Source organism: Salmo trutta, chromosome 28, assembly GCF_901001165.1.
Source record: "Salmo trutta chromosome 28, fSalTru1.1, whole genome shotgun sequence".
Lineage (NCBI taxonomy): Eukaryota > Metazoa > Chordata > Actinopteri > Salmoniformes > Salmonidae > Salmo > Salmo trutta.
Genome location: NC_042984.1, coordinates 13,976,898 through 13,992,795, shown reverse-complemented (window position 1 = coordinate 13,992,795; position 15,898 = coordinate 13,976,898). Strand labels below are relative to the sequence as shown.

Below are 15,898 nucleotides of genomic sequence, written 5' to 3'. Positions count from 1 at the left end.
GGGATGAGGTAGGTAGATTGGGTGGGCTATTTACAGATGGGCTGTGTACAGCTGCAGCGATCGGTGAGCTGCTCAGATAGCTGATGCTTAAAGTTAGTGAGGGAGATATAAGTATTGTAGCGCATACCAAAGACGATGCTGTAATCGCTGCCAAAGGTGCTTCAACAATGTACTGAGTAAAGAGCCTAAATACCTATGTGATATTTCCCTTCTTAATATATACACATTTGCACAAAAAATGCTTTGTTATTATGGGGTATTGTGTGTAGATTGAGGGGGGGGAACTATTTAATCCAGTTTAGAATAGGCTGTAACTTAACAAAATGTGGTACATTTCAAAGGGTCTGAAGACTTTCCCCATGCACTGTAATACATGTATCAAAAGGTGGTTATTTCCATTTTTCGATCTACATGTGTATAATGAGACTAGAGGTCACTGAATATTTTGTATAACAATTTCTTTATTCAAGTTGGAACAACGATAACCAGCAGAATACGTAATATGGTGGAAACCCTTCCAGTCCTTACAGCTATCCTGCTGTTCTGATAAAACATACCACCTTAAAAACATTCATAAAACTACTGTATTTTCAAATACAGACAAAAATATCTCATTCACTGGGTTCAGTTCATATTATCAGCATTTGTTTGGTTTGTACCATCTTCCGGACAAACCCAGAGCTAAGGTAAAACTGACATAGATAAATTATTACAATGAGTAGTAGTAGAAAAGAAAGAAACTGACATCCCACCAAGCACAGCCAGACACCGTTCCTTAGGTTAAAGGGAAATGAAGAGAGAAAAGTTTACAGTCAACAGCCTGTTGATTATGTCTAATAATGTTCCTGACTTAATAAACCAGAGACTCTTTCAGTCCTCTTCGTCCTCATCTTTCTCATAGTAGCGGTTCCTCTTAATCATCTCCTCTACAGAGACGGCCTCCTTGCCATCCCAGAAGCCCACATCCTGAGACATGTGGTTGGTCTTGGGTCTAGGCTCCGCCTCCGGAGACGAGGGGGGCGTGACGATCTCTGACGAGGCAGTCTGGCAGTTTTGAGAAGGTAACCCTTCCCCATCTTCTTCTCCCTCCATCTTCTCCTCTTCATCTTCCTCCCAGTCCTCCTTCGCTCCCTGTTCTTCTTTTGACTCTAGTGATTCGTGGTGGCTCTCTTTTAGAGGTGCTTCTCTCCCCTCCTCCTCAGAGCTGGTTTGGACATCCACATAGCTGTTGTCAGAAGGTGTGTGGTAGTCAGGTGACAGGCTGTCAGGTTGTTCCTGGACCTCTATGCTCTGTTCCTCAGGACTGGAGGCCGGCTCAGGCTCCCTGTCCTCCAATGAGCTCATCCTCTCCAGCAGTTCTGGCTCAGGATTGGCTGTCTGACTGGCAGCAGGGGCAGGAACATGGGAGGGGCTGGCCAATGAGAAGGGCTGGCTGCGCTCTTTGAGGGAGGAGCTCCTGCAGAGGGTGGAGCGTTCGGTGGACTCTGGGCTCTGGTCGGGGAAGGCCGAGTCACCCTCTGGGGGCCACTTGGCACGGGATGGTCTGCCACCGGAGCTCCCATCTGAGGTGGGGCTGGACCCCATGTTGCCCCCCTCTCCATCTCCTTCGGTGCGGGGAGGCCAGGAAATCTTCAGCCGACGTGTCTCCACTGGCTTGTCCTTCTCTACGGAGATCTGGGTACGGGTCTCTAGGGAGGCTGTTACCACATTGACCTTGGCCAGTGGAGACTCCTCTACTGCTGGGCTGATCAACAGTGTGCCGGTAGAGGCACACTTCTTCAGCTTGTCTTTGGAGAAGGGGACCTCTGTGGTCTGTTCGGTCCCCTGTTCCTCCCCTTTGGTCTCCCACAGCTCCTTGTGAGGGCGCAGGCCGAAGCCCTCGTCATAGTTGCCCTTGGCCTTGAACAGCTGACAGAAGTGAGGCTTGCAATAGACATGGCTGTGCAGAGAGGCGTAGGTTCCCAGGCTGTCCAGCAGAGGGAGACAAAGCACACATTGAGAAAGAATCCTTTTTAATAATCAAGCTGCATAAACCCTCATCCTTAAACTCAAGAGGAACAAGACTGTGGACCTAACAACAATATAAGGTCCACTAACAGTGAGGTTCACAGATGTTTAAACAATAAACAATTCCTTGCTGCATGGCATCTGTCCAATCCACTTACCTGAGTTTGGTGTTGCAGTGGGAGCATCTGAAGCAGGTGTTGTGGTAGACCTGTTGATTGGCCACCAGTCTCTCCAGAGGGTAGACGGTCTTCTGACACGACACACAGCTCTCCTGTGCAGGCAAGCAGAAGCTCTGTGCACACATAAAATAGAGGCATTCAAGGCAGGTTAGTTAGGAGAGTGAATGGTTTTCTGAGAAAAATGCAGAAAAGGTACTGTTGAACTCACCCTGGAGTTCTTGGGCTGAGCTTGGTCGTTCTGGGTCGAGGATACAGAAGTACCGATACTGGAGCCTGCTGTGACATGAGACAGAGGGACAACAACAGAGGGAGCTGTTGTGAATATACTGACCTAATACACAGAGTACCCCAAATATTACAAACACCTTCCTAATATTGAGTTGCTTGCGTGCATCTGCCCACCCCTCAGAACAGCTTTCATTTGTCGGGACATGGACTCTACAAGGTGTCGAAAGCATTCCACAGGGAAGCTGGCCCACGTTGACTCCAATGCTTCCCACAGTTGTGTCAAGTTGGCTGGATGTCATTTAGGTGATGGACCATTCTTGAAACACACAGGAAACTGTTGAGCGTGAGAAACCCAGCAGCGTTGCAGTTCTTGACACACTCAAACCGGTGCGCCTGGCACCTAACATAACCTGTTCAAAGGCACTTAAAACTTTTGTCTTTCCAATTCACCCTCAATGTCACACATACACAATCCATGTCTCAAGGCTTTAACATCCTTCTTTAACCTGTCTCCTCCCCTTTACCTACACTTATTTGCACATCTGGCCCTTTAATTGGCATCTACTGTGCCGTCTAACGTGCCGGTCTAGCAGTGGTTCTGTACTACTGCTACTCATTTCATGGCAAAGTTTGCAAATAGATAAGCCTACTTTGCAATTAAAATAATTGACAAGGTTTTGGGGATAGTATTTCTGTTAACCCACAAGACGGTTATCACATCATCTGGCTACTAGCGATGGGCATGCCGAGTCTTTTCTGCGAGCCGGATCGTTTGACACCTAAAAGAGCCGCGCTCATTTGGATCCCAAACGGCTCTGTTCAGTAATGCTTAGAAATGGACCTAAAACCATGAAAAAAATAAAATCTATAATTTAAAGCTTAAAACATATCATTATGTCAGATCGTGAAATGTGAGTTCAAACATATTTTTACCTGACCAAATTATGGCCTGAACATAATTTTTTTTGGGGGGGGGAAATCAAATTGAATGTGTGTGGACCAGAATCAGGCTCTCCTTATATTGTTCCTGCACTGCGAATTACCATCTTCAGTAAAAGTGATGCAAATCAGGGAGCCAAATGAACGCCTCTTTCACATATGCGACTCGCTTCCCGACAATTACCAAGAAGAGCCATTTGTTTGCTGCGATCGACCCATCGCTACTGGCTACACATGGAGTGATGAGCACTAGCACCACACAGACAGACAGGGGCAATATTGCTGGAACTTAATTGGCAGATATTGTGTTAGGTTTTGCTTTTTAAGCCAATAGTGGCTAACCAGGGATAATGTCAATGTTGCATTCGTTTGATAGTAGCTGGGAGCTTGCGGTGTCTGATACTTGAGATTTATGACAGTTTGTGGTGGAACAGGTGAATATTGCATGTACTTTCAGAATTGTTTGGCGAGCTACTGGTAGGTGGCCCGCAAGCTACTGGTAGGTGGCCCGCAAGCTACTGGTAGGTGGCCCGCAAGCTACTGGTAGGTGGCCCGCAAGCTACTGGTAGGTGGCCCGCAAGCTACTGGTAGGTGGCCCGCAAGCTACTGGTAGCTCACAACCAACCTGTTGGAGACCATGATACTGACTGAAGTGGATTTAACAAGGGACATGAAAAGGGATCAAAGCTTTCACCTGGATTCACCTAGCCAGCGTATGTCATGGAAAGAGCAGGTGTCCTTAATGTTTTGTACACTCAGTGGAGGAGACATAAATGATGACGGACAAGAATATAGATTTGGTGAAATGTAGTGGACCAAAATAGTTACCATTGCTCTCTGTGGAAGAGGCTTTCCTACTGTTGGGCTCAGAGTCCGAACCCTGAGAGGAGAGGAGATGATGATTTAGGGATGTTTCAGATATAAACTCACACAGACACAAAGAGCACAGTTCCTCACCATGTCCCCACTGCCTGGGGGTACATTCTCCTTCTGTTTGCTGCTGCAGAGGAGGTCTGAGTCCAACTGATCACCCTGTCAGAGAGAGAAAGACAGGGACCTGTTTTACAGTTGGGATAAGTAACCTGCACATGACAGGTTCCGGCCGGGATGGGCCTGAAGTTTGGTTTATTTGGATCCCCATTATGCAACCATAGACATGGCAGTTAGTCTTCCACGGCAGTGTAAAGGACAGGTACTCACGCTGACTGAGGATGAAACCTCGCTTTTAGACACAGCAGCCTGGTACATGGCCATCCTGTCCCTCAGGGGCATGGAGTCCATACTCCCTGCATCTAGGAGACAGACGGAGAGAAGCGCAGGTTACACACACACACACACAGATACACACCTTGTGCATAAGCTATAGAAAGGAAAGTACAGGCTATAGATTCAGCACAATGTAGACTGTGGGTCATGGGGAGTGTCCCAAATGTCACCCTATACAGTGCACTACTTTTGACTACAGCCCCATAGGCTTTGTTCAGAAGTAGTGCACTATTAAGGAATACGATACTATATAGGACGTAACCATGGTGTTTGTCAGGCTGTGATGGGAACAGGTTCACGGGGGAATAGAAAGAAAAAGCCATCTTCCTGTAACTATCATTCTTCCTGTAATCACTGGGGCATTCTGCTGATCATAGCACAAGGACTGAGCCCCAGCCCTCTCCATACAGTCCACACCACTGAAACAGCTACAGTCTGTAGTTCTGTGTGGCCTAGTGAAACAATATACTCATGGAGAAGAATGCATTTGATTTTAACTCTGGTGTCCCATTCCGTGTGTGTCCCCTCAGTGGAATAGTACCTCCAAGTAGCTGGTCCATGTTATCAGTGATGCCTCCGATCCTCACAGGTGCTTTGGACACCTGGAAACACAGAGCCAAGCCACGCTATCAGGACAGCATATTCCATTATGGTAGCCTTTACATTGTAGACTCAGCAGGCTCTGAACATACGGACTAATGCCAGCAGCACCTGCATCGTGGTTTGCATACAGAACCATATGATGCTCACATACTTAGCTCTAGGCTAGCATAAACACACAGTAGGAGAGAACCAGGGCCATCAGACAGTTCTGAGCCCTGTGCTCTGACAGAAGAGGAAAACAGGAGTGGAGAAGAGAAGAGGTATGTATGGCAGCCTGGCAGTGAGTCAGTCAGTTCCAGTAGCAGCCTGGCTTGTTGTCCAGCTCCCCCTTCTTGGCTGTCTGCCTCTCCTTCCAAGCCTCTCCCAGCCCTCTGTACTCTAATCCCCTTATGAGCTCAGTGAGATAGAGCCTGGGGCAGATAGGGGTGTACCGCATCACTGTGCGCCTCCCAAATGTTGTAACAATGCAGAGGTCTCCGTATATCTCCGCATTGACATGATTGGTTGACATTAGGTGGGGGCGAGAGGTCCTGTATAAGCAAACTCACGTCCTTGACAACTTCCTTCACGACAGCTCTGCTCTATGAAGCACAAGTAGTATGAATGCTGTGACTTCTGCTGAGGCTGCATCGCAGTAAACGCTGTACGGTCACTGCAGACGTTGGATTGACCACGCAGAGCCTTTTAGCCAGAGTGTGATCAGTGTCAGAGATTAGAGGAGCAACAGGGTGTCACAGAGCCCTGCGAGGCTGGGACTGCAACAGGCACAGCCTTAATGATACACAGACAGACAGTGGGGGATGAGAGGGGTCAAATGGTGGATAAAACCCTGAAATACAAAGAGACAGAGTAGTGCTGTTCCGAAGGAAAGGTCTTTATAGCGTTGTGCGTTTGTGGCAGTCTGGATTTTAGATCTGCATTGGCAGAAAGGGGTTGAACGTGCCGTTTCATCCTCCAGGGTGGATTAATCTAGAGGGAGCCAGACCCCAGCTGGCCCAGATGGACCCCAGGCGGAGAGACCCCTCCCAAACCAAACCAAGACTCAGCCGATACCCTCTCCAGACCATGGTCACGGGTGGTGCCTCAACAATATGGGGGAGGCTGTAAACAAACAATAGGCCAGGAGGCAGCTGAGCTCAGAGAGGGAGGAAGTGATCAGCAAGCCAGACAGACAAAGAGCTGACACTAATCCTACTGACAATTAAAACCCCCAGAGACAGATACAAATCGAGGCTCCTCCCTGAATCCTACCGCCGGCTGGCTGGCTGCCTGGGCATCAGAGCAATAACAAAAAAGGTCAATTCAAAAATCAGTGAGTTTTAGGCTACATATAGCCCAAAACCACCATTGACAAAAACATGAAAAAGGCCTTGATAAGCCCATTCACTGACAGTAACCATAATTCACCAACCATAGTGCAGCCAGTGTATAGGCTAGCCCTCCCATCAAAGGACTCAATTCACAGTGTAATCCGCTAGAACCTAGTAAAGACATTCAACTAGCAAAGAAAGCAAACCCCAAATATAAGGCGGAGACTGTTTCAGAGCCGCAGCACTACAAGTGAGCTTATGGAGATCCAAGGTTGAGACCAAACAAAGAACAGAAAACATATTTACCTCTTGCAAAGCAACGCTAGGAGCTACAGGAAGAAGCAGAGTGGAACACAAGGAAGAGGAAAGGAGTTAAGCTGGAGCGCTCATGTCTGTCCTGGAGGAGCTTGGAACATCAACAGCAGCTAACTCGATTCTGTTCATTACACTGTGGCTCCACTGGACTGGTGCCTCTGCTTCGTCCTTCCTTTCTGCCTCGTCACAGTCACACAGAGCGAGAAAGAGAGAGAAGCAGAGAGGGGGGCATATGGAGTGGGGCTGGAAAGGAGGGAGGGGGATGACCGGGGGGGGGGGGTGAAGTTGGGTCAATTAATTTCACAGTGCCTCTCCCTCATGGCCGTCTCCTCCAGCGAGAGGAGCAGGAGAAGAAGAGAGAGGGAGGGGCAGGAGAAGAAGAGAGAGAGAGAGGGAGGGGCAGGAGAAGGCCTTGCTTTGATAAGCCAGAGAGGGATTGTTATCAGAGGAGGCTCAGTTTCTTTTCTACTGCAGTAGTGTTCATGCCTGCCCCATGACATCACCACCTCTCGAGGAGAGGGGCAGGGGCTGAGCTACAGGTCAGGGAGCAGGCCAGGCACAGGGCTGGGTCGAGGGAAGGGGCAGCCCAGGTCACTTCCTGGCTGTCAGCTGAGAGAACAAGAAAGAGCTGCTCATGTGCTTAAGAAATGAAGGAAGGTTCAGCCAGCTGGGACGTGGCAGGTGAGGCAACTTGTTAAGCCGCTACAAAAACACTCCTCTGATCTGGTGTCCAGGCGGGCGTCCATGTTCCAAGACCGAGTAGTAAGCTAGTTAACCCACAGCACTGGCTCTGATTTTTTTTTTTTTTTTAAGTCTGAATCTTGATCAATGGTCAACTAAAACCCTACCTCATAGGAAAGTTACATTGAAAGTCTGGCCTTTCACATTCAATACCTAACATTTGTACAAGCCAGGAAAAACAAACAGTTAGTCTAGACTCTAGAGTAGAAAGGGTGAAAAATATCCTTTGCTTTTAAATGAGCTCATCTACACTGAACAAAAATAAAACGCAACATGTAAAGTGTTGGTCCCATGTTTCATGAGCTGAAATAAAAGATCCCAGAAATGTTCCATTTGCACAAAAAGCTTATTTCTCTCAAATTTCTGCACGCCCCTGTTGGTGAGAATTTCTCATTTGCCAAGATAATCCATCCACCTGACAGGTGTGGCATATCAAGAAGCTGATTAAACAGCATGATCATTACACAGGTGGTGCACCTTGTGCTGGGGACAATAAAGGGCCACTAAAATGTGAAGTTGTGTCCCAAAACACAATGCCACAGATGTCTCAAGTTGAGGGAGCGTGCAATTAGCATGCTGACTGCAGGAATGTCCACCAGAGCTTTTGCCAGAGAATTGAACGTTCATTTCTCCACAATAAGCCACCTCCAACATTGTTTTAAAGAATTTGGCAGTACATCCAACTGGCCTCACAACCGCAGACGCACGTGTATGGCGTTGTGGGCCAGCGGTTGCTGATATCATTGTGAACAGAGCGCCGGTGGGGTTATGGTACGGGCAGTTATAAGCTATGGACAACAATAGCAATTACATTTTAATCCATGGCAATTTGAATGCACAGAGACACCGTGGCAAGATCCTGAGACCAATTGTCGTGCCATTCATCCGCCGCCATCACCTCACATTTCAGCATTATAATGCACGCCCCCATGTCGCAAGGATCTGTACACAATTCCTGGAAGATGAAAATGTCACGGTTCTTCCATGGCCTGAATACTCACAAGACAATATTTGGGATGCTCTGGATCAACGTGTATGACAGCGTGTATCCAGCAACTTCGCACAGCCTCTGTAGAGGAGTGGGACAACATTCCACAATAAACAGCCCGATGAACTTGAAGGCATCTGTATTCCCAGTGATGTGAAATCCATAGATTAGGGCCTAATGAATTTATTTAAATTGACCGATTTCCTTAAATGAACTGTAACTCAGTAAAATATAAAAAGCATTTATATTTTTGTTCAGTATAATTGCTAAAATATACTAAAGTATCAAAAGTTTACAGTGCATTTGGAAAATGGTTCCATGTTGCCTTTATATCAACATGGCTGTTAACCCCAGACGGAGCATGAGGACAGGGGTTGTTTTTATCTGCCTGAGGACATGTTTATAGCTAGCCTATCTCGAGGAGTGTTCTGTCCTGAGATGAGAACAGTCATAGCGGTGCATGTGACAGGCAGCATGACTAACCCCAGGAGGGCTCTGACCCCTGGAGAACAAGACACCTTCCCTTCTAAAACAGGAACAATGAGGACACACAGACCAGTTGTCTTATGAACCACAATACTTCAGCTTCAGGCAGTCCTCTGACCTCAGATTAAAATACATGGGGCTTTTCTTTAGCAAACCCATCGACTAAGTCACCATCAGAGCAGCATGTGATCCACACAACAACACTCCTAATACCTAAATAATAGAAGAGTGTTTCCATTCAGCCAATCTCACTATTTATGTGACGTAAGATTTGAAATATAATATAAAGTCAAGTCAAGTCATGTAATGAGTAAAAAAGGTGTCTCTGAAAATGTGACACGAACAAAATATATCCTATTAAAAAAGAAACATGCTAGATTGTAATCAGTGACTTTGGACTTACTTTGTTCTGCTGGTTCTCTCCTTTCTCAAACAGCATCTTGAGGTTGTTGAGGGGGATGTTGGGCTTCTCACTGGGGACACAAGGTACTTCTGCGATTGCCTCCTGCCTCTCTGGGTCTCTCTGCTGCAGTCTTCTCTCCATGCCTGGTCCTGCCTGGTCCTCAGCAGCTGTGGGGCTGGTGTTGGGGTCTGGTGAGAGAGGTGGCTGGGCCTGAGTGGCCTGGGGCTGAATCCGATGCTTGGCTTTAGGGTTTAAGGGGAGTAAGCAGCGAGTGTGGGGTAGCGGGGCGCAGGACGTGGCTGAGGACTGGACAGGCTGCTCCCACCACTTCTTCAACACACTCAGGTTGCCACTGCAGAGAGTTGGGGGCAACGGATCTGCAGCCTCGAGGAGGACGTAGAGAGAAAGTTTTGTTTATTAAGATATCCATTATATTCACCAGGGCTACTCCTCAACTTGTTCATAGTCTGACTAGCAGAAACATAGCAATGGCATAAATCAAAAGGGTTGCACAGTTTGTAGTGTGTGCCTAATAGAATCCAAGAATAGAATCATAGAATAGAAACACTGTGGAATTCAACCCAGAAGGGCAATGAGGGTAATACTATTAGCAGCATGTGAAGGAGATAAGATACAGAGATCAATGGGTAATTGGACAGGAAACAGTCACATCAATAGTTTCAGGATACAAGAGTCTCCAACCGCATTCTAATAAAGCTACAGTTAGCATTCAACTGGACTAGCATCTTTCCAACAAGACCTCTCCCTAGCTAACCCAAACAGCTGACTACAGTTTCTCATGCTCATTAAATGACTAACATTATGACTAGAACACTTTAAAGGGATGTTAAACACAAGATAGGCCTACTCATGAAAAAAATCTCAATGCCGTCTTTCAAGTAAACAACTGAAGCATTGTCCTGTGTTGACATAACAGCCATGAAAATAAGATTAGTGAAGCTGAAATAACGATTTACAGCCATTTAAATATGCAGTAGGGAATTAAGCACTTACAAATTTGTATGAATTGGAATTCATAACATATTATAAGAACTGCAATATCTATAGTGACTATACCAAACATCATGAACACCTTAATATTGAGTTGCTCACCCAGCCCATGTTGACTGTGCTTCCCACAGCTGTGTCAAGTTGGCTGGATGTCCTTTAGGTGGTGGACATTCTTGATACACACGGGAAACTGCTGAGTGTGAAAAACCCAGCAGCTGTGCAGTTCTTGACACACTCAAATCCATGCGCCTGGTACCTACTACCATACCCTGTTCAAAGGGACGTAAATATTTTGTCTTGACCATTCACCCTCTGAATGGCACACATACACAATCCATGTCTCAATTGTCTCAAGGCTTAAAAATCCTTCTTTAACCTGTCTCCTCCCCTTCATCTACACTGATTGAAGTGGATTTAACAAATGACATCAATAAGGGATCATATCTTTCACCTGGATTCACCTGCTCTTTCCATGACATAGACTGACCAGGTGAAAGCTATGATCCCTTATTGATGTGATCCAGTTGGCTGTGTGAAAGCCTGTTAACCTGGAGGCCAGTTGGCTGTGTATCTGCCTGGTGGAAATGATAAAGGCCTTTAGTAAAGATGGAGCTTGCCCACCCCCCTACACCAGGAGAGAGATAGAAACAGAGTGGAAGGGGGAGCGAGAGAGAAAAAGGAGCCTCGACAGTGAGGAATACTGATAAAATCTGATTTATGTTGATTGATAATCCAACTGTATTATGCTAACATGTTATTTACGTTTCACCAAGAGGGCACCATTGTCAAACAGAAAAGGGTCAGTTGAAGGAAAGGGAACAATCCAGGAAAAGAGAAAGCAGGAGAACTGCGACATGCCCCCTCCCCAAACTGTGAAGGATTTACCTAATGTTACATTCTTTGAAAATACCGTGAGCCTCTGCTAACCGTGACAACAGCTAGTTCTACACCACAACCCAGGTGTAAACCCCAACATCATACTGAGGAGTCCCAGACACAAACTGAGTCTTTGCATTTGCCATTGACACAGTTCAGTTGCCCCCTCCCCCCACTGGTTATAAATACCGCACCTCTTATAGAATATAGGCTTATTGCAGCACTTCCCCACCTAAATATACATGTAAACAGTACGGTCACCCAAAATCTGTGCCAGCACCTATTTCAATCCACTTCAAGCACTGCTTTCAATACAGTACAACAACTGATGGTTTACCTATGACAGACACCTACCTGGGATTGAAAAAGTCGCTTAATGAAGAAAACCAATCCCTGCGGTCTGTTTATATCCCCTCAAGTGCAATTCCCAGGCCGAGCCAACTGACCACCCGGAAGAGAGGCTGTACCAGCACGGTGGCTTCAGGCATTACGTTGTCTTCCTTCATGCCCGTGAAGTGTGTGACCACCCAGGAACAAGAGCAGCGATGTGAAACGACAGTGGAGGTATTATCTACCTTAAGATTAAAGTCTCAATATAAGGATTAAGGCTTTTCTAGTCTAGCCTCCAACTGGAGCATGTGGACATCCGTGTGTGTGTGTGTCAGAGAGAGTGAGGATGAGTAAATACGAGAGAGAGAAATAGCTTTGTTAGATAGTTGCACTTTCCAACCCTGACTGGATACTTACTGCTTTCTTCCTCTCCGAGTTGCCCTCCTCTGCAGCCAGTTGGTATCTAGGAAGAGGATAGATGGGGTTGTGAGCATAGGCCTACATCATGAGGTAGTGCCGTTTTACAGCCCTGTCTTAGCCTCTAGGACTAAAACTACTTGGGCGTTTGTGAGGGTCTCTTCTAATTCCAATTATACACAAACATGGATCAACGCTGTCTCCTAGTGGTCAGACACTGAAACCTTCTCAGAATATCAAAAATATGAAACTACGCATGTCAATGACCCTGACCATGTACCAATTATAAAATAGCAAAAGGGACGTTTCAATCAATAAAATGGCCTACTAAGACGCTGGATGGTAATTCGGGGGAATAAAAGAGACATTTCACAGGAAGATCATCTCAGTTGAATTATCTTGACTATTTATTATTAAGAACTGTCGACATCAGTGAAACTGGAATAACAGGTTTGTGGTGATGTTATGGATAAACATCAATCTACACAGAATAGCAACAGCTAGAAGGGAAGACAAATGTCAAACTGTTGAAAAGTAGAGAGGTATGAAGGGAGGACAAATCCAATCTCAGACATGTAATAGTCGGTGCTGTTTCTACAATTGGCTAGACAAACTGGTAAAAATCTAGCCTGGTCCATGATCTATTTGTCCTCTTGCCTCTCAATGACAATGAGAGACAATGAGTTGGCATGATAGCACAAGCAGACTGGCACTCAGGCTAGTAAAAATCAGCAATGTTATCAAATACAGTTTCAAGCCATTTAATGTTCTTATCTTGTACTGATCCAGCAAACACAGGCAGGACAGGAGGAGACAGGACAGGTGAGGAGAGGACAGGACAGGACAAAGAGTGGCAGTGAATGGTGATCTATTACTACGGTTTCAGGCAGCAGTGCATACTAGGATGGAAAAGCCATCAGTGGTCAGGAGTAAGTTTGTTTCTACCTTGATACAGGGGTATGTACAATAGAGAGAGAATAGATACATCTGGGTGAGTTTAAATGTGAAGAGTCATTGATTGAGAAGAGAAGATGTTAGGAAGTGAGTAACAGTCACAGTAAGGGTAAATGGGAGAGAGTGAGAAACTTACTTGGAGAAGCGCTCAGCAATGGCGTTGTTCTTGCCTCTGGTGCCGACTATGGACAACTCCTTACCTGTGACTCTGAGGGAGTGGGAGGCCCACTGTCTGCGACTGAACGGAGCGATAGCCATCTGTTGTTCTCAGGGAAAAACTGCTTATAGCTTGCTGGAGGGTGAAAAAAAAAAATAGGAGGTCAAATTAACCTCACAATTCTACCCTAGACAATCATACTGCCCGTATACTCGTCTGGAATTAGAAACTCAGAGGCGGTTCTAGACCATTTCAACTGGGGGGGCCAAGCTGGGGCCAGTTGTACTGTTAGAGAGGCCAGTTACATTAGATGTTATTGTTGTCATATCGTTTTCTTCACTGCATTGCAGGCATTAGGAGGCAAAAGACCATGTTCATAATCGTCGTCATCGTTGCCACTGTCTAATAACGGATGTAAAAAAAAGAAAGATAGCAAAAATTAGTTATGTAAAAATAATTTCATACTCCACATTTAGGGAAGGGGTACCAAAATTGTTGTCACTGGGGCACTGCCCCCCCGAACCGTCCCTGCTACAATTGTGTTAATTACTTGCGGTTCCTATGGATGAATCAGCAGTGAGTAAGGCAGTAGCCAGCACACAGCAGCTACTAATCCACTTATCATTCAGACACATCATGAAGTTGAAGCCCCCAAGCTACTACCAGCAGGCACAGGCCTTCCCCAGTCATCTCTCTGTCAGAGTTCCACGAACTACCCACCTGTTTCCTGGGACGTCACACAGACTGACTGGAATTGAGGGCAAGCAGATGCATGCACTCACTCTCAGCCTAACTGTCATTACATGCACTCTCATTTTAGGATTACACATGGTCCACCAGACAAAAACAATGCCTATATGGATGATGAGGATTCGAGTTAGGGAACATAGTACTGTCTGAAACTATTGGTTTAAACTGTCCTTTTTGAACAGAGGTATGGCGAGACAGGTAGACCTAGGCTATATATTCCTTTATAAGAAGAAATATGAGCCACCTTCCTTCCACACATCCAGCACAAACCACCATGATGATCTCACAGTTATTAGGAATAATATTGAAGTCAGCAAAAAAGACCCCATTTAGCAGGTTGGCATGTATCTAGCTCATAAAACATGGGCCTAAACACTTTTGTTGCGTTTATATTTTTGTCCAGTATAGAAAGAGATATGCTCTTTAGTTTAGTGCATGCATGCATTCAGGAAAGTCCCATTTACCAAGAGTCAACTGGTAGCCAAGAGCTAGCCTTGACACTTTCCCTTCTGCTTTATCCACTGATTGAACACTACACACAGATCAAGTCAAAATATCACCTCAGACAATGAATTTTGGAAATTGCCAGCAGCATATGATTGGCTATACAATAAAAATATAACTAATAGTAAATGACTTGAGTACAGAGCGCAAACAGCTAAAATGATTAGTCCCAATGTAACTCCCAGCTTTCAAAGCATTATTTCCAGACTGATAAATACCATGATAAGCCTTTATTATTTTTTTAAATCAGCTTAAAAAAAAAAAATCACTTTGTTTCTTTTCTCGTTAGTGATTTACAGACAAGCTGTTTTGCATCACATCTCATGAAAACAAACATAACAGGCTTTTAAAAATAATCTGTCACCCCATAAAAATTCTAAAGAGCTTTGGCACATTACTTACCTTTGAGTTTGTCTTATGAGTCCTCTCTTACTACTTCAACTAGTCTCTTTGCCTTCTCCTCAGTCTCTTTGCCTTCTCTCTCAGTCTTCAAGCCTTCTCCTCAGTCTCTTTGCCTTCTCTCTCAGTCTTCAAGCCTTCTCCTCAGTCTCTTTGCCTTCTCTCTGTCTTCAAGCCTTCTCCTTAGTGCCTCAGTAACAGTTTGCTGTCTTGCACTGCTGTGTGCTCATAGAAGTCTGTAATATGCTTGAAGAGATGGGAGGGGGCAAATGAAGACCATGAGACTCCAACCAATAACGATGCAGAATTTATTTCCACCTGGCAGGTACAGTCAGAGTCCCTCCCGTCCAAAACACTGTGTTCCGGTTTACACTAGATATCACACCCACAAAGTCAGATTCCGCAGCCACAAAGTCTATATTGGCACACCAAAACATTGCTTTTTGGTATTAATTCAAGGTTAGGGTTAGGCATGAGTTTAGTAGTGTGGTTAAGGTTAGAGTTAGGTTTAAAATCGCAATTTAAGAAGAGAAATTGTAGAAATGTGCATGGTTTAGCCATAATTATGACTTTGTGGATGTGTTAACTAGTGACAACCCTGTGTTCATGAGGGTGAATCTAAAAGCAAACAAGGTGAGTACATACAGTACAGCCTACACCTCCAACACAGTATGACATAAAGGGAAGAATCCCACTCAATTCATGGAAGTGGCACAGACTCCGCCCACCTTCTCATGAGGTCAAAGGCTGAGGATGTGAGTCGTTCACAATCAAGACAAACGCCACTGAGTGTCAGTGATCAAAAGACTTGAGACGTCTTATCGCAATCAAACCCATGTTCTCATCCCTCTTCAACTTAAAAGGTCTGTCTGTCAATAAACCCATACCAAAATAAATCCTCTGTACCTTGTTGTTCCTCTAAGATGTTTAAGACATAATACCATGTGGTTAAACAGGACTGCTAAGCTTCAGATAACGTGGCACCAGGGTCTGGGCTACATCAGTGTCACATCACTACAGTCTAATCCAAACCAC

The 15,898-nt window shown here is 45.5% G+C and overlaps 1 protein-coding gene across 3 annotated transcripts; it reads right to left on the bottom strand.

Moving 5' to 3' along the window:
* Positions 1–443: 443 nt before the first annotated feature.
* On the bottom strand, positions 444–15,108 carry LOC115165547 (LIM domain and actin-binding protein 1). 3 transcript variants are annotated; one of them, XM_029718741.1, is made up of 12 exons: positions 15,001–15,108; positions 14,867–14,938; positions 13,190–13,345; positions 12,100–12,145; positions 9,466–9,849; positions 5,161–5,221; positions 4,554–4,645; positions 4,311–4,385; positions 4,182–4,233; positions 2,395–2,462; positions 2,166–2,299; positions 444–1,966 (listed from the first exon to the last, which is right to left on the bottom strand). In XM_029718741.1, the coding sequence occupies exons 3-12, from the start codon at positions 13,309–13,311 to the stop codon at positions 871–873; spliced, it is 2,130 nt and encodes a 709-aa protein (XP_029574601.1). In that variant the 5' UTR covers positions 13,312–13,345; positions 14,867–14,938; positions 15,001–15,108; the 3' UTR covers positions 444–870. The 3 variants fall into 3 exon arrangements, with proteins under 3 accessions (XP_029574601.1, XP_029574602.1, XP_029574600.1); XM_029718742.1 differs by having other exon boundaries at positions 4,311–4,376; positions 14,867–14,959; positions 15,040–15,098; XM_029718740.1 differs by having other exon boundaries at positions 14,867–14,959; positions 15,040–15,097.
* Positions 15,109–15,898: the final 790 nt, after the last annotated feature.